The following is a 27,644-nucleotide window of genomic DNA, read 5'->3' as shown; positions in this document are numbered from 1 at the left end:
GCACTTGTCATCTCCCGTCTGGATTACTGCAACTCGCTGTTGGCTGGGCTCCCTGCCTGTGCCATTAAACCCCTACAACTCATCCAGAACGCCGCAGCCCGTCTGGTGTTCAACCTTCCCAAGTTCTCTCACGTCACCCCGCTCCTCCGCTCTCTCCACTGGCTTCCAGTTGAAGCTCGCATCCGCTACAAGACCATGGTGCTTGCCTACGGAGCTGTGAGGGGAACGGCACCTCAGTACCTCCAGGCTCTGATCAGGCCCTACACCCAAACAAGGGCACTGCGTTCATCCACCTCTGGCCTGCTCGCCTCCCTACCACTGAGGAAGTACAGTTCCCGCGCAGCCCAGTCAAAACTGTTCGCTGCTCTGGCCCCCCAATGGTGGAACAAACTCCCTCACGACGCCAGGACAGCGGAGTCAATCACCACCTTCCGGAGACACCTGAAACCCCACCTCTTTCAGGAATACCTAGGATAGGATAAAGTAATCCTTCTCACCCCCTCCCCCCTTAAAAGATTTAGATGCACTATTGTAAAGTGGCTGTTCCACTGGATGTCTTAAGGTGAACGCACCAATTTGTAAGTCGCTCTGGATAAGAGCGTCTGCTAAATGACTTAAATGTAAATGTAAAAGCCATACATCCTCCGAAACATGACCCAGCCAAGCCGCACTGCATCTTGAAACACTGCTCGCTTAACCCGGAAGCCAGCCGTAACAATGAGTCGGATGAGACATCATACAGCTGGTGACCGAAGTCAGCATGCATGCGCCCGGGTGCCACAAGGAGTCGCTAGAATGCGATGGGACAAGGACATCAAATCCGGATCTGTAGTAACGTCTCTAGCACTACGATGCAGTGCCTTAGACCGCTGCCCCACTTGGGAGGCCGTATTTTATAGTATTCTAGAGATATCCTGGAATTCCTGACAGGCCGACCCCAGGCGATGAGGGTAGGCAACATCACGTCAGCCACGCTGACCCTCAACATGGGGACCCCACAAGGGTGCGTGCTTAGACCCCTCCTGTACTCCCTGTTCACCCACGACTACATCAGTAAGTTTGCAGATGACACGATGGTGGGAGGCCTGATCACCTGTGATGATGCGAAAGCCTACAGGGAGGAGGTCAGTGACCTGGCAGTGTGGGACTGGAACAGCAACCTCTCCCTCAACGTCAGTAAGACGAAGGAGCTGATCATGGACTACAGGAAATAGAGGGGGGCGAGCACTCTCCCATCCACATCGACGGGGCTGCAGTGGTGCTGGTCGAGAGCTTCAATTCCTCAGAGTCAAATCACTAAGAAATGAAAATGGTCCACAGAGACGCACTCAGTCGTGACGAAGGCGTGACAGCATCTCTTCTCTCTCAGGAGGTTGGTAAGGTTTGGCATGGGCCCTCAAATCTTTAAAGAGTTTTACAGCTATACTATTGAGAGCATCTTGACTGGCTGCATCACTGCTTGTTATGGAATCAGCACCATCCTCGATCTCATGGTGCTACAGTGGGTGGTGTGTTCAGCCCAGTACATCACTGGGGCCGAGCTCCCTGCCATCCAGGACCTCTATATCAGGCGGTGTGAAAGGAAGGCCCGGAAAATCGTTAAGAATCCAACACCTGTGTAATGCTGTTTAATCAGCTTCTTGATATGCCACACCTGTCAGGTGGATGGATTATTTTGGCAATGGAAAAATGCTCACTAACAGAGATGTAAAGAAATTTGTGCACAACATTTGAGAGAAATAAGCTTTTTGTGAGTATAGAACATTTTGTGGGATTTTTTGTTGTTGTCAGCTCATGAAACATGGGACCAACACATTACATGTTACGTTTATATTTTTGTTCAGTGTAGAATTGTTTTTATCTAAGCTCTTCTGGCACACCCACCGCCTGTATTTGATACCTGGTTGGTTACAATCAAATCAAATGTTATTTGTCACATGCTTCATAAACAACAGGTCTAGACTAACAGTGAAATGCTTCATAAACAACAGGTCTAGACTAACAGTGAAATGCTTACTTACGGGACCTTCCCAACAATGCAGAGAGAGACATGTTTAAATAATACAAAAAATAATAACACAAGGAATAAATACATGAGTAATGGGTGGCAGGTAGTCTCGTGGTTAAGAGCATTGGGCCAGTAACAGAAAGGTCACTGGTTCAAATCCCTAAACCAAATAGGTGAAAAATCTGTCGGTGTGCCCTTGAGCAAGGCACTTAACCCTAATTACTCCTGTAAGTCGCTCTGGATAAGCTCATCTGCTAAATGATTCGAATGACAACTTGGATATATATAGATGGGGTACCTGTGTTTGATACCTGGTTGGTTACAATACACAGAACTCCAGTCTCTCCAGCTTTTCCCCCACAGAGGGAGTTTTTCCTCAGTTTTCCTTTTATCAACCCGTCCTCTGCTGAATTGAAAGGAGATATTCTAGGGTGAGGCAGAGAAGATTAACCTGTAATTCCCCTTGGGTAGTTTTTCACTTATTGCTTGTTCACTTTGGTGACAGTCGTTTAGTGGACTAGATTGGTTTCTGTGTTGGCAGTACAATGATTAGGCCACAGAGGTGGGTTACAAATGTACCTTGAAGAGTGAAATAGGAACCAATAAGAAAAACTCTGTGGGGGAGTTGCTTGCCCTGTTATAGTCTAATCTACTTATTTCAGAGGTCACTGTCCCAAAGGTCAAGAACAGACAATAATCATTTGGAGTATGTCCTTTTTTTAAGAGGGTGGATCAGTTTAATATTGCGGAAAGAATGTTGCTTCCAATGTAATTGTCTGCATCATTTCCAATCCCCCATATGTTTTTGGTAAATATATATATCCATACACGCATGCATATATACACACATATATACACATATATACACTGTAATGTCTTTGCTTTGTCAAAGTATTATTGTTATTATTATTTAAATCCTTTCTCGTTTCCAATCCTTAAATGATAAAATTACCATTTATTTGAGGAGATGAGGATTATTTTCAGGCAACTAATATAATCCAAATTATGTCAATAACATGCAGACATGCTATGCATTTCTTTAAACCTACTATTATCCTGCAATGCCACCACTGGTGTATGGCTGTTGAGGAACCTGACAACACATTAGAAGATTAGCAGTCACCTTGGTGACATGTCTGATGTCAGGTTTATTTATCCCTTATTTTACCAGGTAAATTGACTGAGAACACATTCTCATTTGCATCAACGACCTGGGGAATAGTTACAGTGGAGAGGAGGGGGATGAATGAGCCAATTGTAAACTGAGGATTATTAGGTGACTGTGATGGTTTTAGGGTCAGATTGGGAATTTAGTCAGGACACCGGGGTTAACACCCTTACTCTTACAATAAGTGCCATGGGATCTTTAATGACCTACACAGGTCAATGTCCCCAATCACTGCCCTGGGGTATTGGGATATTTTTTTAGACCCGAGGAAAGAGTGCCTGCTACTGGCCCTCCAACACCACTTCCAGCAGCATCTGGTCTCCCAGCCAGGGACTGACCAGGACCAACCCTGCTTAGCTTCAGAAGCAAGCCAGCAGTGGTATGCAGGGTGGTATGCTGCTGGCATATGCAGTTTAACAACGCTTAAGGAGATTTGTTGTTTTTATAATTCCAAATATAATCCTCTTTATCAGTAAGATTACAGTGGTTTGGGAAAGTATTTGGCGGCCTGCACTTTCACTGGCTGTTGTCAAATCGATCCTGTTAACGGGATTTCAGCTGTAAGAAGTTATAAATAGCTTGGGAAATTTCAGTATGTCATGGATTTAGAGGCTTCTGGCAGGCTAATTGACATCATTTGAGTCAATTGGAGGTGTACCTGTGAATGTATTTCAAGGCCTACCTTGAAAGGAATCCGCAAATCTACCCCTAAACTTTGTTTCAATAAGTCAAAATAAGTTTATATCCACTCCTCAGATACCCTAAAATATAATCAAACTATAATATTTCTTACGGAAAGAAGTATGCTCAATAGGAAACCGATTTTAGAAGGTGCGTCCTGTCTTCATGGTGCGCAAACACAAATTTCCAAGACTGTGTCCCTGTACTAAAATATATATTTCTTATTAGTTTTTAAAGTTACAAGCCTGAAACCTTGAACATAGACTGCTGACGTCCTGTGGATGCCATATGAATTGCATCCAGGGAGCTAATTCTCAGCATGACCTTTTACTTGCCTTTCTATGAGGATGGTCTCTCAACAAACAAAATCCAGTTGGTTTTTCTTTGGATTTTCTCCTACCATATCTATTATCTATTATATTCTCTTACGTTACTAACCTATCTTTACCAATTATATGCATATCCTGGCTTCAGGGCCTGAGCATCAGGCAGTTTACTTTGGGCACGACATTCAGGCGGAAATAGAGAAAAAAGGGGCCTAGCAAAGTCAAGGTATTGTAGTGGCCATAACAAAGCCCTGACCTCAAGCCTTTGTGGGCAGAACCAAGTGTGTGCGTGCAAGGTGGCCTACAAACCTGACTCAGTTACACCAGCTCTGTCAGGAGGAATGGGCCAAAATTCACCCAATTTATTGTGGGAAGCTTGTGTTTGACCCAAGTTAAACAATTTAAAGGCAATGCTACCAAATACTAATTGAGTGTGTGTAAACTCCTGACCCATGTGATGAAAGAAATAATGATTTATTTCAGCTTTTATCTCTACTATTATTCTGACATTTCACATTCTTAAAATAAAGTGGTGATCCTAACTGTCCTAAAACAGGGAATTTGTACTAGGATTAAATGTCAGGAATTGTGAAACTGTTAAGGTTTTCTTCTTCCTCTGAAGAGGAGGTGTAGCAGGGATCGGACCCAAATGCAGCGTGGTTATCTTCATACATCTTTAATAAAGATAATGACGAACAATACAAAAACGTAACGTGAAAAACCGAACCAGCCCTATCTGGTGCAAACAAACACAGAGACAGGAACAATCACCCACAAAACACTCAAAGAATATGGCTGCCTAAATATGGTTCCCAATCAGAGACAACGATAAACACCTGCCTCTGATTGAGAACCACTCTAGGCAACCATAGACTTACCTAGACAACTCTACTATACCACAATCCCATAACCTACAAAAACCCCAAGACAAAACTCACCACATAAATAACCCATGTCACACCCTGGCCTGACCAAAATAATAAAGAAAACACAAAATACTAAGACCAGGGCGTGACAGAAACTGAGTTTAATTGTATTTGGCTAAGGTGTATGTAAACTTCCGACTTCAACTGTACATATACATACTTTTTTTAGTATATGCCTTTATTATTCCCTGCAAACCCTACCACCCCTCCCCCAATTGGAGTAAACTAATTAACAATACCACTTAGGCTTCTACCTTCAGTTTATACATATTATACACATTTTACAGACACAATCTTTTTTACAATAGTTATATTTTGTTTGTTTTTAGTCCTTCCTCTATTTCTGATGTCCATCCAGTTTGATTTCTATTTGTAACTGTGCTATTTCACAAAATATCTGAACCTAAATACATTTTACAGACCACATATGTTTTACATTGGTTATCTTGTTATTAGTCCCACCCTTCAGCTCCATGCAACCCCTCCCATCTATCTCTTAACATCATCCATTTTGGATTGCTATTTGCCATATATTTTCAACTGTGCTGTTATGCTTCACAAAAGTACTGAACCTTTCTATTCTCATAGCTTCTACATGTTGTAAATTAAAGATAAACATTTTTGCTTAAATAATTATTATGTTATTGATTGATTGACTATGACTTTTCACATCACCCAGTATTGCTATCTGCAGCGTTAGTTCTAGGAAAATGTTGCAGTTCTTCAGCCATTCCTGGACCTGTGAACAAAAACGAGCTACATATGGACAGTACCAAAATAAATGATCTAATGACTCTGACTCCTCACAGCAAAATCTGCAGAGCTGGGAAGATTGTATCCCCCATATATATATATAACATTCTATTGGTTGCAAGAATTTTGTATGATACTTTAAATTGAAAAATGTGAAGTTTTGAATCCAGCATTGTTTTGCATGTCAATTCATGAACCATGTGCCATAGAATGGGTACATCGCAAATCTCTTCCCAACTATTTTGCAATTTATATGGCACAGCTGTCAATTGTTTGGTCCTTAAATGAAATTGGTATATGTTTTTATTCATCACAATTTTCTTTGACCATTTATGTTCTTTAATGCAGGTCCAACAGACAAGTTCCTTACTTTTTCCACCTTCTACTTGCCTCTTCCATTTTTGTGGTAATGCTGCATTTAGTTGGTTGTAATCTTGGGTTGAGCATACATTTCCATATGTCTGTTTTAACTGCATGTGTGACATAACTCCACCAGTCCTATTTATGATATCATTTACAAAAATTAAACTTCGAAAAATAAGTTTTATTTGATAAATTAGTATATTTGAGTTTAACCACAATATTTGTTGTATTTGTTCTGTCTTTTCAGGATTAAACTGAAATTGAAACCAACTTTCTAAGGCTTGTTTTAAAAAATTATGATATTTTGGATATTTTATGATATTTCAAACAACCGAAAGTGAGCCGTTGTAATCTGAATAAAGGGAAAAAGGCCACTCTTGAACATGGGGTGAGACCAATTTACTAGAGAACCATTTCGGATTTAAGTATAACTTTTGTATGACTGACGCCTTTAGTGAGAGGTCTAATGCTTTAATATTGAATCATTTCTGCCCTCAGAATTCATATTAGTTATAGAAATAAGCCCTTTTAATTTTGTCTGTAATATTGAATATTTTTTGTTCATATTATTTAAAAAGCAGGTCACTAGATGCAAAACCATAAGCAAATAGGTAAACTTTGGTGTACTTTTCCCACAAATTGACAGGTATTTTCCTTTCCATGGTAGCAAGATTTTATCTATTTTTGTTAACTTTCTATAAAAAAACATTGGTGAGAATTTCTTTTTTTCAGGATTTGTATAGCGAGTATGTCCACATCCCCATCAGACCATTTCATTGGTAAACTACACGGTAATGTAAAAGTTCATTTTTTTAGTTCTCCAATACATAATTATCACTTATCATAATTTGGTTTTAATCCAGAGAGGTTAGCAAAAGTATCTAGATCCTCTATGAGACTGTGGAGGGATTAAAATTGTGGTTTTAAAAGAAAACAAGAATCATCAGCGTACAATGACACCTTTGTTTTAAAGCCACAGATTTCTAATCCCTTAATATTATTGTTGGATCTAATTTTAACAGCTAACATTTAGATGGCAATAATAAATAGATATGCCGATAATGGACAACCTTGTTTAACTCCTCTTGACAGTTTAAAACTTTCTGAGATGTAGCCATTATTTACTATTTTACACCCATGTATACATTACTTTAACCAATTTTATAAGAGATTCTCCAAAATTGAAATATTCTAGGCATTTATATGTAAACTCCAGTTGTACTTTAACAAAAGCCTTTTCAAAATATGCAATGAAAACCAGTCCTGGTGTCCCTGATATTTCATAGTGTTCTATTGTTTCCAGTTTTTGTCTTATATTATCTCCAATGTATTGTCCATGTAAAGACCTGTCTGATTAAGATGAATAATATCTGACAATACCGTTTTAATTATATCCTCCAAGCATTTAGCTAGAATTTTTGCCAGTGAAAGTGCAGGGCGTCAAATTCAAAACAACAGAAATCCCATAATTAAAATTCCTCAAACATGCAAGTATTTCACACCATTTTAAAGATAAACTTGTTGTAAATCCAGCCACAGTGTCCAATTTCAAAAAGGCTTTACGATGAAAGCACACCAAACGATTATGTTAGGTCAGTACCTAGTCACAGAAAAACACAGCAATTTTTCCAGCCAAAGAGAGGAGTCACAAAAAGCAGAAATGGAAATAAAATGAATCACTAACCTTTGATCTTCATCAGACATTTACATTGGCGTGTTTCGTTCAGTAGTTCAAAAAAATCCGGTGATTTTGCAGAGAGCCACGTCAATTTACAAAAATGCTCATAATAAACCATGATAAAAGATACAACTGTTATGCATGGAACTTTAGATAAACTTCTCCTTAATGCAGCTGCTGTGTCAGATTTAAAAAAAGCTTTACCAAAAAAGCACACCATGCAATAATCTGAGTACGGTGCTCAGACAACAAATCAAGCCATACAGATATCCGCCATGTTGTGGAGTCAACAAAGTCAGAAATAGCATTATAAATATTAACTTACCTTTTATGATCTTCATCAGAATGCACTCCCAGGAATCCCAGTTCCCACAATAAATGTTTGATTTGTCCATCATATCCATCATTTATGTCCAAATACCTCCTTTTGTTAGTGCGTTCAGTTCACAAATCCAAACTCACAACGCGCGGGCAGGTCCAGGTGAAAGTTCAGAAGAGAAGTCATATTACAGTTCGTAGAAACATGTCAAACGATGTATAGAATCAATATTTATGATGTCTTTATCATAAATCTGCAATAATGTTCCAACCGGAGAATTCCTTTGTCTGTAGAATTGCAATGGAATGCAAGCTAACTCTCACGTGAACGCACGAGGTCAGCTGATGGCACTCTGGCAGACCTCTGACTCAGCTCCCATTCCCCCTCCTTCACAGTAGAAGCATCAAACAAGGTTCTAAAGACTGTTGACATCTAGTGGAAGCCTTAGGAAGTGCAATATGACCCCATAGACACTGTATATTCGAAAGGCAAAGTTGAAAACTACAAACCTCAGATTTCCCACTTCTTGGTTGGATTTTTTCTCAGGTTTTTGCCTGCCATATGACATCATTCAAACAGTTTTAGAAACTTCAGAGTGTTTTCTATCCAAATCTACTAATAATATGCATATATTAGTAACTCGGCCTGAGTAGCAGGCAGTTTACTCTGGGCACCTTATTCATCCAAGCTAGTCAATACTGCCCCCCAGTCCCAAAGAAGTTAAAACGAGTTAATAATGGTCCTCTGAGTATATCAAAAAAAAGTTTGGTATAATTCCACTGGTATGCCATCCAGCCCTGGAGTTTGGTATACTTCCACTGGTATGCCATCCAGCCCTGGAGTTTTCCCAGCCTTAAAGGCTTTAATTGCATCAAGAATTTCTTCCTCTGTAATTTGGCCTTCACATGAGTCTTTCAGTTCAGATGTTCATTTTACATTGTTAATAGGAAAAAAATCCATACAATTAGCTTCGGTTAGTGGAGATGGAGGAGACTGAAACTAAAACATATTCTTACAGTACTTCACTTCCTCTTTCAAAATATCATTCGGTGAATCATGCGTGACTCCATCATTTGTAACAAGTCTCAATGCATTTTTTTGGTAGCATTTCTATGTTGAAGATTGAAAAATAATTTGGTGCATTTCCCCCATATTCCATCCAGTTCGCTTTATTTTTTATAATATATTACACTGGAACTTTCTTGAATAAGTTCCTCCATTTCTTTGTGTTTTTCCTCTAAAGTATTCTGTGTATTCTGTGCCTCTAACTGTACTGTTAGTCATTCAATTTCCTTTGTTATTATCGACTATTTTGATCTAAATTGCTTTTGTTTTATCGATGCTGAATTAGATGTTTTATAGTGCTGAATTGCATGGCCTCTAAAAGCACATTTAAAATTGGATCTGCTGTACCTACGTTATGTTGTAAAAAGTCAGTTATAAATTAAATTCTGAAATTCTGTAAGAGTAATATATATGCCAATTATGTGATGATCCGACCGCATTCTGTCCCCTATCTTTTGGTGCCAGAGAGAATGACATAAGAAAGTAATCAAGATGACTAGCTTGATTAAGCCCCTGCCATGTATATCTCACTAGGTCAGGGTATTTAAGCCTCCATATATCCACTAATTCCAATATATCCATGACATTCATGATTTCCTTAAGTGCCTGAGGGTGATAGTTTGTAGTGTGATTTCCTTTCCGGTCCATAGAGGTATTTAAGACCGTATTAAAACCTCCCACCCTAATAATAGTCTAGTGTTGCTTGTAGAGTTGATCAATTCTTCTATATATTTTCAAAGAAGCTTGGATCATCATTATTCGGACCGTATAGGTTAATAAGCCATATCTGTTTATTATCCAATAACATATTTAAAATAATCCATCTACCTTGATGATCTGTTTGGACAATAACATATTTAAAATAATCCATCTACCTTGATGATCTGTTTGGACAATTTGCACATTTGGATCAAAATGACTGTTAATTAATATCACCACCCCTTTTGAATTCCTTTGCCCCCTGGGAAAAATATATTTCGCCCCCACAGTCCTTTTTCCACAAAACTTAATCTAAAATTGTTGAATGAGTTTCCTGCTAACAATATATATTTTATTCCTTCTCTTTTAGCCAGGTAAATACTGATGGTCTTTTCTTATTATCTGCTAAGCCATTATAATTATAACTGGCTATACGTATTCACCACTTACCATAATGAGACACAAATCTATTTATCAAAATACTGTATATGTTTGTAAACATACCATTGAAAAGTAACATGATGATTGAGTGTCTATGTAGCTGTATCATGATATTTGCATTGCTACTAAGTAAACCTCCAATTGGTCCTCACTATTCCACCTACTAAAAGCCCTCCTTATCCCGAGTTGGGTTGTCATCCCAATGCCCGGCAGACCACACCCGACTCCCCGGATCCCATCCTTCGAAAAGAGCACACAGTGCCACCCACAGAACAGAAGCAGATCAACCGCCAAATGTATTATATATAGCCATTCAAAAATATATATTTAAAAAATACTGTTTATCTTATTTTCCATAATTAGCTATTAATATTTGTACTAATGTAGGCAATTTGTGCAATGGATTTTTACCTCTCACCAGTCTCACCATTACCAAAATGACATTATGGCAAGCAATTATTATATTAGCAAACAATTATTGTGAATCATCCTATATTGTCCCTAACATCTTTTACTCCTTCGCAACAGTTCTGGGATACACACACACACAACCACACACTCATACACACTCAATCCCTTTGCACCCACAACAACCATAGACTCACATTCTCAACAGTTGCACCATCCCAGAGCCCAACTCAAGAAAGGTCTTGATTTAAGAATGCATATATAGTTGCAGCTGTATGAGAAGGCCTGCAGAACTGTGCAAAAAAATGGTCAGAAATGGGGAGATTTTATTAACCATTGTCACGTCATAGATGATGGAGGTCAGATGTACCTCCAACCCCTGAAACACCCACAACATAGTCCCCCGGATTGACCATTTTCCCAAGCATCTCCATGCAGTCAGACCTTTGATTTTGTGCCACCAGGGCCTCAATAATATGGCCCCTCTCTGAATGTCTGAGTGTGACCCCTCCCCATGGGTTACTGCAGCTAGTGTTGCCAGCACTGCCACTGCCTGGGTGGGGGCACCCCACAGGAATCTCCACCGGATAGGTACAAGGTTATCAAGGTTCTCATTAGCAGCTTTGAGAATTTCCTTGTATATTATGCTCTCCCTTTAGGGGGCTTTGTCTTTGCAGGGCCAACCCTGCCAAGCAGGCTCAGAATCTTGAGGGGGCAGTGCCGCTGTAGGTCTCTGACCACATTTTGGCTGCATACAGGCCACTTACAGCAGGCCCATAAAACAGTTAGAGACTTCTCCTTAGTATCTGGGTAATTCAGGTGGATGTCTAGGGTATAGGGCTGTGGACCGTTCCATCAATATAGGATCATAAATAAATAAATTAGATGTATCATTTATTTTAAAAATGTAGTTCTGATAGAACAATAAATAAATTATACGTGTAATTTATTTTAAAACGCTGTTCCACTATGATAGGACAATAAATAAATAAGATGTATAATTCATTATAAAATGTATATCCCTCATCTGAACAACATTGAATGCTCTCTCACAACACCTGCTCACAGAAATACATTGGTTCAGGGATATGCAACCCTTTCCTTTCTCACTCAATGCCACACTTTCCCAAACACCAAACAACACACACCACACCATCCATCCACACATACTGCGCCTTCTGTTTACTGAGTTTATCTCCACCATGTTGAATTAGTGCTTTGTGTTCCAATTAATTATATTAGAAAATAGATAGAAAAGCTATATTTTTTGTATTATTACAATCCATAACCGGGCTAGAATTATGTGTTTCCTTATTTGCATCCTCTATGAGAACTTTGTCATTTTTAACATGGCAAAGTGGTCTTTGTGTCTCAGAACAACTGGTTATCAATATACAGTTTGTCGATGACAAGAGCTACGCGTTTCCCTTTCAATCTTTTCTCTTTGAAAATTGGATACAGAACTTTACACCGTTCTGCAATTTCCTTTGGGAACTGGTCATTCATGCCAATTTTCATGCCAGCAAGTCTTTTACACAGGCTTTTATTAACCATTATTTTATCTTTAAGGAAAGCATACCTCTGCCCTCTCTGTCCAAAGCGGTGTACAAGTTCAAGTTGGATTTAGTCATTTTGTAGATTCATGTGGAATCTGAAGCGCTGTAAGGAGGAACTCTCGACCTACAGATTCAGTACTTCTTCTTTCCCTTGGATTCCTGTAAGTACCAGATTCTCTCTCATGGTTCTAGCCTGTATGTCAAGTAAGGCTTCTCTCCGAACGATGTCCTCCTTTTTAAGTTCATTCACTTCGGTTTCAATCTTATTGACCGTCCCTTTTAGCTTGTTTGTGTCTTTCTCCAATGTCGCAGCTTTTTCCGTCGCTCATCTCGAGGCCTTCAACTCCTTTATATCCTTACTGACTAGTTCAAGTATACCCAGTTTGTCATTTATTGATTTTAACAGTTGGGTTTCGATCTTTACCATTCCCGCTGGTGAAAATATGAAATCGTCTGTGTCTGTAGAAGAGTCAAGTTTTGGTTTTGAAATAGGTTCCCCTGTCTTACTCTCCATCATGTTTGGGTGTTGCTTGCGTTCATAATATTTATAGATACATTTCTCTAGTCTTATGATTTGTTTTGGGTTGTTATCCAGATTGAAGGTTATTACCCACCAGATTGCGCAGTGCTAATATTTAGTCTAACTTACCGATATTAAATATCACATTTTTATCTTGAGGTGGTCTACATAGCAGTGTTCAGTTCGCCATCTTGCCACTTCCGGAAGAGTCTTGGTGGTTCCAAACTTTTTCCATTAAAGAATGATGGAGGCCACTGTGTTCTTGGGGACCTTCAATGCTGCAGAAATGTTTTGGTACCCTTCCCCAGATCTGTGCCTAGACACTATCCTGTCTCAAACTATAAGAACAATTCCTTCGACCTCATGCTCTGACATGCACTGTCAACTGTGGGACCTTATATAGACAGGGGTGTGCCTTTCCAAATAATGTCCAATCAATTGAATTTATCACAGGGAGACTCCAATCAAGTTGTTGAAACATCTCAAGGATGATCAATGGTAACAGAATGCGCCTGAGCTCAATTTCGAGTCTCATATCGAAGGGTCTGAATACTAATGTAATAAGGTATTTCTGTTTTTTTATTTGTAATACATTTGTAAATGGGGTATTGTGTTTAGATTGATTTAGATTGGAAAAAATATATATAATACATTTTAGAATAAGGCTGTAACAACAAAATGTGGAAAAGGGGAATGTACTGTATATATACTTAGTGTACAAAACATTAGGAACATGACATAGACTGACCAGGTGAATCCAGTTGAAAGCTATGATTGCTTATTGATGTCACTTGTTAAATCCACTTCAACCAGTGTAGATTTTTAAGCCTTGAGACATGGATTGTGTATGTGTTCCATTCAGAGGGTGAATGGGCAAGACAAAATATTTAAGTGCCTTTGGACAGGTTATGGTAGTAGGTGCAAGGCGCACCGGTTTGAGTGTGTCAAGAACTGCAACACTGCTGGGGTTTTCCTGTGTGTATCAAGAATGGTCCACCACCCAAAAGACATCCAGATGATTTGATATTCAGATAAAATGGATGCATTGGACCTTTAAGCAAATCACAGTATTAAGTATGTTTGACAGATCTCCACTGCTTTCATTCGGTCCCCAAACAAGCTGAAATCATTTAGTTTAATGGATTGTTTTGGTTGTGATGCGTCTTTTTGAAACGACCGATTCAGTGTTTTTAATTTCATGTTCATCAGAATACTATCAAGAAGAACCCGCTTTAAAAGATTTCGACCTTGTAGTGGAAACAATTGGAGACATTTATTTAATGAAGACCACAGTAAAGAAGAAATTGAGGGGATAAAACACGGACACAGACCGAATACATTTCTTCACAAGTGATTTTCTCCTCCCCGTCCTCCTCTCATTCCTCTGTAAAACGGACAATAGATCATGTCAATATGGAGCATCCCACAATACCAATATAATGCCTGAAGAAACTAATTTGCCAAAGGAATGACAGCATGCAGTAGTTGAGTATCTTTAGCTTTCTCTTCTGTCTCTTGTAACCACATTGTTTGTTTCTCTGACAAATAGAGGCTTGTTAGCCTATTCGTTTTTCACTCAAATGTCTGCTGTAAGTAATTGTCAAAATCAAAACCATAGACCATTTGCTCTGTCACATGTTCACTTTATTGACCTGTATGAGTTGGATTAGCTTGCAGTATGCATGTTCAAATGTTTAATTTGCTTTCATTCCATCATAAAACGAGCCACTAACTTCCTGATGAATTATAATCGCCTAGTTATAATGAGGTTCCATTCCAGTGACATCCACACTGTGTTTTAGGAGCTCACCTCTCTGTGTGCGTGTGCGTGTGCGTGTGCGTGTGTGTGTGCGTGTGTGTGTGTGTGTGTGTGTGTGTGTGTGTGTGTGTGTGTGTGTGTGTGTCAGTGCAGCTTTGTTTAACTCTCCTCTCCTAATTTCCTCTGTCTTCCTCTATGGTTGTGTGGAGTGGATACTAATTAATGTATTTGTGTCTGAAAATCAAACTCTGTAGATTAGCCAAATAGTTTCGCAGTACTTGCTTTATGGTTTCACAGTAACACATTGTATTGTTTTCCTTCAACTCAAACAAAGGATGTTTTCCAGGTGAATGTGGTTTTATATAAAGTTAGTTATTTTACAGCTTTGATGTTACAGAGGGGACATCCAACTTTCCATGCCTCCACCTCCAATCAGATTTTTGCCGTTCTCTAAATGGTTGGTTCGTAATTCTAAAAGTAAGGTCATTAAAATGACCGGATCATAACCGCCAGGAAGTTTTTAAACGTCTACTTCTCTTTTACTAAACCTAGAGAAAGGTAAAGAGAAAACAACTATTTGTGAGGCGTTATTTTTCACATTTCTATCTGGCTGTAGAGCTGTTATGCAGAGACGGAGCCGTTGGGGTGTCATCAGTAATAGAGAGACAGACAGACGGCATGGACTGAGAGATCCACCACTTGGCAGCCAGGACACAACTCAACACACCCGTCTCAATGCTTCAGAGACGTTGCAGCTCTGATACTCCATTCTGACAGCTGGGATCATTTTGGGCTGTTTTTATCCAGAGTTGCCATCCTTTTATTATGTTGTGTGCCTCCCTCTCCATGTAAAGGAAATCTTTGCCAGGGGTGATTGACTCTGAAAAAAGCATAAGACAGCAGGAAGTAGAAGAAACATTTTATGGCTCAATTTGCTTTTTTAGGAGTAACCTTGGTAATGACACAATCCCATTTCCCTCAGAGAAGAAGTCGTGGGCATTCAGTGAGTGTGGCAGGCAGAGGGAGTTTGCAGAAGACGTTTGGAAATGGAGAGGGAGTTTGTGTGAGACAATGCACATCAGGAAAAGTTTGATGCCAGTGCCCAAGTCAGTGGTGTGCGTCTTCCTGCAGGCCCCGGGAGTCCCCTGAGAGCCAGCAGAGGCAACAGCCCATGTGTTACCTGTCAGGGGTCCAATCTGTGCAGGACGCAGTGGAGAGGAAAGGTAATGGTCAGAATCAGAGCAGTCAGAGGACGCTTCTGTCACAGGGTTTCCTTTAGTCGGCAATTACCGGCTTTTGGCCGATTTAAAAAAAAGAAAACCCAATAAATAAAAATGTTGATGGCCAAAATGACCGGGAGAAGAAAAATAATCCCATTGCAAAATAATGCATTTCAGTCATTGATGGAAATGCAAGCCAATGTAAATACATTTGACCATCATGCATATCGGCCTATAGGTTAATTGGCAACTATCAGAAGCGCACAGCATACAGAGCAGAGGTTGTTTTGAGGGGGATTTCTCCTGCTGCTCCTCAGCTGGTTGCTGCTTGAGAAAAACACGCTTTTATAAGCCCATTCATTGTGCAACTACTGTAAATGTAATCATGTGTTAAAAAACATTTTGATGTGCTATTAAAAAGAGCTACTATTTTTATTATTTCTCAACTGGTACTAAAGCGCGCCTCCCATTCACCATCAAGTGAAGGCAACAGGCTATCAGCGCATCACCCACCACTTTACAATGTGAGCTGGAAGCTCTATGCATTTTAAAAACATTACTGCGAGATCACCAGCCTCTACCATATGGACACATTGATACACCGTGATCCGTTGTTGGCTAAAGAAATGGGCGCAGAGCCTAAAGGCCAATGCAGCAGTAGGCCTGTAACTTCCAATGCTCTTTCACACCAAAGATTGGGAGATTGTTGGAAAGATTTTTTAAATAGCTTACTATGAGGAACTATAATTTTATACCGAACAAAATATAAACGCAACATGCAACAATTTCAATGATTTTACTGAGCTACAGTTCATATAAGGAAATCAGTCAATTTAAATAAATTCATTAGGCCCTAATCTATGGATTTTACATGACTGGGCAGGGGCGCAGTCATGGGTGCAAATCAAATGAGAATGAGTTTTTCCCCACAAAAGGGCTTTATTACAGACAGAAATACTCGTCAGACGATCCCGCAGGTGAAGAAGCCGGATGTGGAGGTCCTGGGCTGGCGTAGTTACACGTAGTCGGCTGTTGTGAGGTCGGTTGGACATACTGCCAAATTCTCTAAAATGATGTTGGAGGCAGCTTATGGTAGAGAAATGAACATACAATTATCTGGCAACATCTCTGGTGGACATGCCAATTGCAACGCTCCATCAAAACTTGAGACATCTGTGGCATTGTGTTATGTGACAAAACTACACATTTTAGAGTGGCCTTTTATTGTCCCCAGCACAAGGTGCACCTGTGTAATGATCATGCTGTTTAATCAGCTTCCTAATATGCCACACCTGTCAGGTGGATGGATTATTTTGGCAAAAGAGATATGCTCACTAACAGGGATGTAAACCAATTTCTGCACATAAATTGAGAGAAATAAGCTTTTTATGCATATGGAATATTTCTGGGATCTTTTATTTAACATGGGACCAAGACTTTACATGTTGCTGTATAATGTACTCTATTATAATTCGCAATGGATGTAAAAAAATACAAATAAAACGCTTTCCTACATTTCCGTGCAGCAGGCCAGGTACTTCTATGCTTGCTCAAACATGCTCATTGCTCACATGGAGCACTCCAGACAAAAGACAATGAAAGAATTGACAAATCTCATAAATTATGGTTGTGAAATAAACCAAAACTTGTTTTTCACATGTGTAGCAGGTGTTGAACTCTGCAAACAATGTTTCCACTCCAAGAATGAGAACAGACTGTAATTAATGCATACATTAACAGAAATGAATGTAACCAAATGACAGGGATTAACGGTACATTTACAACTGGTGACATATTTAATAATGAGGAATTGATTAAAAAAACAAAAACGGGTTTCAACATGGCTGCGTAAAGACGTGTTCCGAGGCCTCTCCACTAAGGGTTGATACTTTTGGGCTGCAGTCTGAGGTACAGTTAACTCTAATGAACTTATCCTCTGGGTCTTCCTTTCCTGTGGGTGTGCAGAGAACACACTTTGCACACCTACTGGCTCTAGCAATGTTTGGGTGGCATTCTTGGATATGTCTGTAACTGGGAAAACGAGACAGAACGGTAAATAAGAAGACACGACGATGACTCACAACAAGATGGCTATGGTTAGTCTAGATAAACAGAAAAAACGTTTCCGGAGACAGAACATACATGTGGTCGGAATCCCAGAAGGGACAGAAGGTTGCAATCCTACCGAGTTCATGGCCTCTTTCCTGCAAGACATCCTGGAGAGATGTTTGACAGAACTCCAGTCATCGACAGCTTATGGCCGTGAACATGATTAACTTTTATTTGCCCTATTTGGGTAGTCCATGCACCGCATATAGATGGCTGACTACCTCGGGATGGAACCGTCTACCATGCCATGTTAGGTATGCAAAGTAATCGTTAATAAGCGTTATGGTGTATTGTAACTAGCCTTTTCATTTACAGAACTGAGGTTGAAAGAATAAGTCAAAACCCAATGACGTTCCAATGACGTTCCTTAATTTGCTCCTTTAGTTGGGCCTCAAGGTAGACAAACTGGTGTATATTACTAGGATATATTAATTTACTTTAGGCCCGCAACTTGTAAAAAAAAATATATATATATATATAGAAACAGGCTAATGAATGCAGTTTTCCAGGACTCTGGTATGATGTCTGTTTCGAACATATCATTTAGAGCAGGCATGAAGATAGGCCAAAGAACTCTGCCGGGAAGCCATCAAGGCTGGGTTCCTTGCCAGAAGGATTGCCTTAATAGTTTCCCAAACCTCTTCAGGAGTGAAGGGAGCATTTAGTCTATTTCTATGCTCATTTCATGTACTGTAGTGGGCAAGATGATCTTATTCAGATATTTTGTAATTTTGTTGTTAGATCTTGTACATTGTGAAGTATAAAGAGATTTTTAGAAGTCGCAAAACATATTATTGACAAGCAATGGATCATAAGAAGTGTAGCCATCTGCCATCCTTATAGACTTAATCGATCTTTCGTTCTGTTATTTTTAAAGTTGGTGTGCAAGTAGACGGCATGGACGATTACCGAACTCAGAATATTTTTGCTTGGTTAAAAACAATCGTTTTTTTTTACATGCTTTGTATGATCTAAATAGAGTTTGGCCTCAGCATGAGCTAGTGACTTCCTGTTCTCCTGGGTTGGTTGTTGTTTATGAAGAAGTTCTACAGGCTTTACTTCAGCCTCCAACCTTTCCCTATTTTCCATCCTAACCTTCTTGATCAGAGAGGCTTGGGAAATTATAAAACCCTTTATAGTTGCTTTAGCAGCATCCTAGACAATTGCAGCTGAGACAGGAGAGAGTTGATTGTCGAGACAGTAATGTGATAATTGATCTTTTATCACAGAGCAGAATCCTTTATTGTTAAGCAGAGACGTATTTTGTTTTGGGATTGTTTTGCCAATTTCATTATCTATATACACTGGGGGCATGGTCAGAAATGACTATAGAACCAATAGCACATGACTGAACAACATGCATGTAAGTAGAGGGCATAAAAAATAGCCCAATCTAGAAAATTAATTATGGGGCCTAGAGTAGAAAGTATAGTCTCTGACATTAGGATTTAGCTCTTTCCATATGTCTACTAAACCAGATGAATCACAAATGTTTCTAAGAGTATTTGAGGCTCTATGAATCGAGACTGGAGCAGCTGAAGATTTATCCAGTTAATCCAAAACCAGATATAAGCTCCTGAAATAAACCCAAGTCCCTTTGGTGGAGTATGTGTTCCGGGCATATACATTTAGTATAGTAAGATGTTGACCAAGTAAATTACCTGTATTCAAAATAAATAGTCCTTCAGGGTCTGTAACTTGGTGCTCAAATAATAAATGGGACATTTTATTTCCAAGGATGGCAGTGCCTCTTGTTTGAACTAAAATAAGAAAAATACCCCTTGCCCACCCAGTCCCCCTTCAGCATGTTCTGTTGAAGATAAATGGGTCTCCTGTAGCATAGCAATTAAAACCCTTTCCATTTTTAAGAATGTTAGAATTTTCTACCTCTTGACCACATGCCCCGAACATTCCAGGAGACTGCTTTAAATGAACTGTTTATGTTTCAGTAGTATTAAATAATAACTTAACTCAGACTGAGTAGTGCATCACATAAGAATACAATTTTGAAACCCCCCACTGCTGAGTCCCCAAATGAAACGACACACCCCAAAAACAGTATATACCCTGTTTTCTGTCATGTTGTTAACAGGAAGCCCACTAAGGGTTTTTAAGAAGTTGAATTATGTCCTATATTGAATAAAGGGGAATTAACATAGATCTATGGACATGTGGAGGACAAATGAATAACCTAATCTTTGACATTTTCCTAAACGTTATCGCTATTGCACTCATATGCATGTACCTGAACACACACACAATACAGTCACATGTAGCCTAGCCTATACAGTACCAGTCAAAAGTTTGGACACCTCCTCATTCAAGGGTTTTTCTTTATTTTTACTATTTTCTACATTGTAAAATAATAGTGAAGACATCAAAACTATGAAATAACACATATGGAATCATGTAGTAACCAAACAAGTGTTAAACAAATCAAAATATATTTAACATGTTTGATTCTTCAAAGTAGCCACCCTTTGCCTTGATGACAGCTTTGCACACTCTTGGCATTCTCTCAACCAGCTTCACCTGGAATGCTTTTCCAACCGTCTTGAAAGAGTTCCCACATATGCTGAGCTGACTGTTTTTCCTTATCTCTACAGTCCAACTCATCCCAAACCATCACAATTTGGTTGAGGTCTGATTGTGGAGGCCAAGTCATCTGATGCAGCACTCCATCACTCTCCTTCTTTGTCAAATATCCCTTACACAGCCTGGAGGAGTGTTCAGTCATTGTCCTGTTGAAAAACAAATGAAAGTCCCACTAAGCTCACCCAGATGGGATGGCGTATCGCTGCAGAAAGCTGTGCTGGTTAAGTGTGCCTTGAATTCTAAATTAATCACTGACAATGTCACCAGCAAAGCACCCCCACACCATCATACATCCTCCTCCATGCTTCACGGTGGGAACCACACATGCAGAGATCCTCCGTTCACCTACTCTGCATCTTACAAAGACCAACGTAATTAGAGCAGTAAAAATACATATTTTGTCATACCCGTTGTATATGGTCTGATATACCACGGCTGTAAGCCAATCTGCATTCAGGGCTCGACCCACCCATGTTGTAATTGTGATGTTTGTATTTTTTTCTCTCAATTTTTGACTGCCTTTTTGTTTAATGTTTTACTCTATCCTTATTCCTTTTATTGTACTTAGTCTGTGTGGTGCACTTTGTCTGGTTGTCTATGTAACCCCTGTTAATAGAAAATAACATTTTAATAAAAAGATAATTACAAAAAAACTACAAAAAACAATTCACACAATGAAACTGGCAGGAGACAGCTGAGCCATTGTGGAGAGAGACTTGCCTTTATATTCGCCACATGCCCCTCCCCTTCTTCTTGTCTCAACATTTTAAATTATACTCTAGAAGACACTATCTTAACACATATTTTAGATCCTTTTCACTGACAACAGCAACTCAATAATCAGCTAGGCCTATTGCCAAGCGCGCTGCCCAAATTCCAGGCTTCCCAAATAGGCATAGGCCTATGAGCTTGTGATTTGAAACAATCCACAGATATTTTTTAAAAGAAGCTAATGATCCTAGATTCCTCTGTGGCTAAGTCATGCTTTCTGGAGAAAGTATTTCCATTTGCTTCGCTATTTGCTTCTCTGTTTTTATATAATCTTTATTTTTCGTTGTCCAGAAGCCAAAGGCACAATCTTAGTCATATTAGCAACCCATCCTAGTTGTTGCATCTTTAGATTCCACTTTCTCAAATTGCTCTGTTGTTTAAGAGAATACATGGAATACACAAGGAATACATTATGACAAAGGTTGGTGTTCGGTAAAAAGGTCATAAATAGATTGTCAAAAAACATTTATAGTTGACTACAGATTTCTCAATCAGGGCAAATGACACAATAAACAAAAGAAGTCACAGGAACATAACCTCTGATGATTGGTTTGCAGTGAAATATAACCTGGGCTGAGTGTGTCTGACATTCTCCAAACTCCACAACCTTATTTTACATTTCTGTTTTTTTTAAACTAATTGATTCAGTAGTTCTGCCAAGTAAAACGCTCTCAACCCCGTTAACCTCCCCTTAACCTCCCCGCCCCACCACTCACTTAGACCGCTGCTCCCGATTGCCGAGCAGTGCATCTCAGTGCTAGAGGTGTCACTACAGACCTTGGTTCGATTCCAGACTGTATCACAACCGGCCATGATTGGGAGTCCCATAGGGGGGTGCACAATTGGCTCAGCGTTGTCCGGGTTAGGGTTTGGCCGGGGTAGGCCGCCATTGTAAATAAGAATTTGTTCTTAACTGACTTGCCTAGTTAAATAAAGGTTAAATAAATAAACACACACACACACACACCTCTGTTTTGGCTCAACTTCATGCGAGCTTGTACCTGAAGTCCCCATTGACAAAGTGATTTGTTCCCCTGTGCTCACCCTGCCTGCCCCTGAACTGACAAGAAAGGAGCTGTGCTGGCGTGACTTTGTTGTGCCCTGTCTGAGCAGCCCAGATAGCGCCTCTATCTCGTTGCCTCTCCCCACCTGTTACTAAGCTTGTCACTGCCTCCTCCACCTGTGTAATAAAATTAGCCTCAGCCGAAGGAACTGAGAGAGCAACATGTAATTGCATAGCAAGAAACGAATGGGAAGGCTGGGAATGGAAGAGTCGCTGTTGATATGGGTTTAGCCCCCAAGTCGAACAGTAGAGAGCGTCTCGGTACACAATACACACACACACATACTCACATACACATAAACACACACATACACACGCACACATACCTAAACACACATAAACACACACATACATACACACACACACACAACCTGCTGAGATGCTAACCCTTTGGAAGGTCAAATGTACAGTTTCAGAACTGGAGATTGCATTTTAAATGTATCCAATACAGCATATCATATTTTCTACTCTTTCTCTCTCCCTATTTCTCTCTCTATCTCCCCCGCCCCTCTCCCTCTCTCTTTCTCTCTCTCTATAGTTACGGGGACATGGTGCCCAAGACGATCGCAGGGAAGATCTTTGGTTCTATCTGTTCTCTGAGCGGGGTGCTGGTAATCGCCCTGCCCGTTCCCGTCATCGTGTCCAACTTTAGCCGCATCTATCACCAGAACCAGAGAGCTGACAAACGGCGTGCTCAGAAAGTACAGGTGAACACCATTCACCTGATGGATCACCTGCATCCGGCTGTAGGGAGGCAAGGGGTGTGTGTGTGTGTGTGTGTGTGTGTGTGTGTGTGTGTGTGTGTGTGTGCGTGCGTGCGTGCGTGCGCGTGCGTGCGTGCGTGCGTGCGTGCGTGCGTGCGTGCGTGCGTGCGTGCCCCCCTATCTTCAGAGGCTAGCCCCAGCCCGATAGACCTCTGGCATGCAGCAGACAGGCAGATGTGAGAGGTTACGCACTAGGAACTGCTGGGAGGTCGATGGGAGGCCCTTGTTCCAGCATCACACAATAAAAACACCATTTAGCAAAGGATCATTAGTTTAATGTCAGCGGCAAAGATCTGATGACAAATCTGCTCTATTTGATGAAAGGCAGAAAGGATATTTTGGACATTTTCAGCTGGGTGTTCTCCCATTGAGTTCTACTCAGTGTCTGAGTAGCATATTTATTTATTTATTTATTTTCACCTTTATTTAACCACGTAGGCTAGTTGAGAACAAGTTCTCATTTACAACTGCCACCTGGCCAAGATAAAGCATAGCAGTTCTACACATACAACAACACAGAGTTACAGAGTTACACATGGAATAAACAAACAAACAGTCAATAATACAGTAGAAAAAAGAAAAAACTATATACAGTGAGTGCAAATGAGGTAAGTTAAGGGAGGTAAAGGCATTAAATAGGCCATGGTGGTGAAGTAATTACAATATAGCAATTAGACACTGTAATGGTAGATGCGCAGAAGATTAATGTGCAAGTAGAGATACTGGGGTGCAAAGGAGCAAGATAAATAAATAAATACAGTATGGGGATGAGGTAGTTGGAAGGGCTGTTTACAGATGGGCTATGTGCAGGTGCAGTGATCTGTGAGCTGCTCTGACAGCTGGTGCTTAAAGCTAGTGAGGAGATATGAGTCTCCAGCTTCATTTGATTTTTGAAGTTCGTTCCAGTCATTGGCAGCAGACTTGTAGATGACCTGGAGCCAGTGGGTTTGGCGACGAGTGGTGGGTAATATATGGGGCTTTGGTGACAAAACGGATGGCACTGTGATAAACTGCATCCAATTCTTGAGTAGAGTTTTGGAGGCTATTTTATAGATGACATCGCCAAAGTCGAGGATCGGTAGCATAGGTGAAGGATGATTAGTTGCGAAATAGGAAGCCGATTCTAGATTTAGTAGTTGTCCACATATTCTAAGTCAGAACCGTCCAGAGTACTACTCGGGCAGGTGCGGGCAGTGATCGGTTGAAGAGCATGCACTTTACTTGTTTTACTTGCATTTAAGAGCAGTTGGAGGCCTTTAAGAACAGTTGGAGAGTTGTATGGAATTGAAGCTCGTCTGGAGGTTAGTTAACACAGTGTCCAAAGAAGGGCCAGAAGTATACAGAATGGTGTCGTCTGCGTAGAGGTGGATCAGAGAATCACCAGCAGTGAGAGCAACATCATTGATGTATACAGAGAACAGAGTCGGTCTGAGAATTGAACACTGTGGCACCCCCATAGAGACTGCAAGAGGTCCGGACAACAAGCCCTCCGTTTTGACACACTGAACTCTATCAGAGAAGTAGTTGGTGAACCAGGCGATGCAATGATTTGAGAAACCAAGGCTGTTGAGTCTGCCAATAAGAATGTGGTGATTGACAGAGTTGAATGCTTCGGCCAGATCGATGAATACAGCTGCACAGTAATGTCTCTTATTGATGGCGGTTATGATATCGTTTACGACCTTGAGCGTGGCTGAGGTGCACCCATGACCAGCTCTGAAAACAGGTACGGTGGAATTCGAAATTGTCGTTAATCTGTTTGTTAACTTGGCTTTCGAAGACCTTAGCAAGGCAGGGTAGGATAGATATAGGTCTGTAGCAATTTGGGTCTAGAGTGTCTCCCCCTTTGAAGGGGGGGATGACCGCGGCAGCTTTCCAATCTTTGGGAATCTCAGACGATACAAAAGAGAGGTTGAACAGGCTAGTAATAGGGGTTGCGACAATTTCGTCAGATAATTTTAAAAAGAGAGGGTCCAGATTGTCTAGCCCGGCTGATTTGTAGGGGTCCAGGTTTTGCAGTTCTTTAAGAACATCAGCTCTCTGGATTTGGGTGAAGGTGAAATGGGGAGGCTTGGGCGAGTTGCTGTGGGGAGTGCAGTGCTGTTGACCGGAGTAGGGGTAGCCAGGTGGAAAGCATGGCCAGCCGTAGAAAAATGCATATTGAAATTCTCAATTATAGTGGATTTATCGTTGGTGACAGTGTTTCCTAGCCTCAGTGCAGTGGGTAGCTGGGAGGAGATGCTCTTAATCTCCACGGACTTTACAGTGTTCCACAACTTTTTTGAGTTTGTGCTACGGGATGCACATTTCTACTTGAAAAAGCTAGCCTTAGCTTTCCTAACTGCCTGTGTATATTTGTCCCTGACTTTCCTGAAAAGTTCCATATCACGGGGGCTATTCGATGCTAATGCAGAACGCCATAGGATGTTTTTGTGTTGGTTAAGGGCAGTCAGGTCTGGAGAGAACCAAGGGCTATATCTGTTCCTGGTTCTACATTTTTTGAATTTGGCATGCTTATTTAAGATGATGAGGAAGGCACTTTTAAAGAATGACCAGGCATCCTCTACTGACGGGATGAGGTCAATATCCTTCCAGGATACCCGGGCCAGGTCGATTAGGAAGGCCTGCTTGCTGAAGTGTTTTAGGGAGCGTTTGATAGTGATGAGGGGTGGTCGTTTGACCGCAGACCCGTTACGGATGCAGGCAATGAGACAGTGATCACTGAGATCTTGGTTGAAAACAGCAGAGGTGTATTTGGAGGGCAAGTTGGTTAGGATGATATCTATGAGGGTGCCCATGTTTACAGATTTGGGGTTGTACCTGGTGGGTTCATTGATTATTTGTTAGAGATTGATGGCATCAAGCTTAGATTGTAGGATGGCCGGGGTGTTAAGCATGTCCCAGTTTAGGTCACCTAGCAGCACTAGCTCTGAAGATAGATGGGGGGCAATCAGTTCACATATGGTGTCCAGGGCACAGCTGGGGTCAGAGGGTGGTCTATATCAAGCGGCAAAGGTGAGAAACTTGTTTCTGGAAAGGTAGATTTTTAAAAGTAGAAGCTCGAATTGTTTGGGTACAGACCTGGATAGTAAGACAGAACTCTGCAGGCTATCTCTGCAGTAGATTGCAACACCGCCCCCTTTGGCAGTTCTATCTTGTCGGAAAATGTTATAGTTAGGGATGGAAATTTCAGGGTTTTTGGTGGTCTTCCTGAGCCAGGATTCAGACACGGCAAGGACATCCGGGTTGGCAGAGTATGCTAGGGCAATAAATACAACAAACCTAGGGAGTAGGCTTCTAATGCTAACGTGCATGAAACCAAGGCTTTTACGGTTACAGAAGTCAGCGAATGATAGCGCCTGGGGAATGGGAGTGAAGCTAGGCACTGCAGGGCCTGGTTTAACCTCCACATCACCAGAGGAATAGAGGAGGAGTAGGATAAGGGTACGGCTAAAGGCTAAAATAACTGGTCGTCTAGTACGTTCAGAACAGAGAGTAAAAGGAGCAGATTTCTGGGCACAGTAGAATAGATTCAAGGCATAATGTACAGACAAAGGTATGGTAGGATGTGGATACAGTGAGGCTAAACCTGTGCATAGAGTGACGATGAAAGATATATTGTCCCTAGAAATATCATTTAAACCAGGTGATGTCACCGCATGTGTGGTTTATTTAACCTTTATTTAACCAGGAAGGGCTCATTGAGATTAAAATCTATTTTTCAAGAGCGCCCTGGCCAAGATAGGCAGCACCAAGTCATTACAAAAAAATTACAGACAGACAATATGAAAAACTACAAGTAATCTAGTAAAAACCATTGAATTCACAAGAGTATAAAACAGCAAATAAAAAATATTGACAGGTCGGGGAATCAGCCTCATAATCCTTCACCAGTGAATTAAAAACACCAATCGGGACAAGTTCTTCCAGTTTAAAAGTATTTTGTAAGGTGTTCCAAGACGACGGCGCAGAGTACATAAAAGCCCTTTTACCAAATTCAGTTCGGACATTTGGAACAGTTAGCAGGATAAATTCCAGCGAACGAAGAGAGTACCCACCACATTTCTGAACAATAAAAATGCACAAATAAAAAGGTAGTAAACCCAAAATGTCTTTGTAAATAAAAGTACACCAGTGACTGAGCCTACGAGTGACTAGAGAAGGCCAGCCAACCCTGGTATACAAAGTGCAGTGGTGCGTAAGGGTTTTGCAGTTTAAAATAAATCTCAAAGTGCCATGGTAAAGAGTGTCAATTGATCTCAAACACTGAGCGGAAGCATTCATATATAGAATATCCCCATAGTCTAGTAAAGGCATAAATGTAGCTGATTACTAGCCTCCTTCTGGCTTCAAAAGAAAAACAGGCCTTATTCCTAAAATAAAATCCCAATTTCAGTTTTTTTTATAAGTTGTTGAATATATGCAATTTAAAAGAGAGGCCGTCATCAATGA

General features: G+C 40.5%; 1 protein-coding gene across 1 annotated transcript in view; it reads left to right on the top strand.

The window, feature by feature from the left end:
- Positions 1 to 22,973: 22,973 nt before the first annotated feature.
- The window catches only part of LOC115121955 (potassium voltage-gated channel subfamily D member 3-like), a 43,646-nt gene continuing 38,975 nt past the window's right edge, over positions 22,974 to 27,644 (top strand). The window contains exon 1 of the mRNA XM_065001998.1: positions 22,974 to 23,135. Coding sequence (XP_064858070.1) covers positions 22,977 to 23,135 — 159 coding nt within the window. The 5' untranslated portion in view covers positions 22,974 to 22,976. The remainder of the gene's footprint in view (positions 23,136 to 27,644) is intronic.

The sequence above is a fragment of the Oncorhynchus nerka genome, linkage group LG15 (assembly GCF_034236695.1).
Source record: "Oncorhynchus nerka isolate Pitt River linkage group LG15, Oner_Uvic_2.0, whole genome shotgun sequence".
Lineage (NCBI taxonomy): Eukaryota > Metazoa > Chordata > Actinopteri > Salmoniformes > Salmonidae > Oncorhynchus > Oncorhynchus nerka.
The sequence above is the reverse complement of the archived record's forward strand: the minus strand, read 5'-3'. Positions and strand labels throughout refer to the sequence as shown.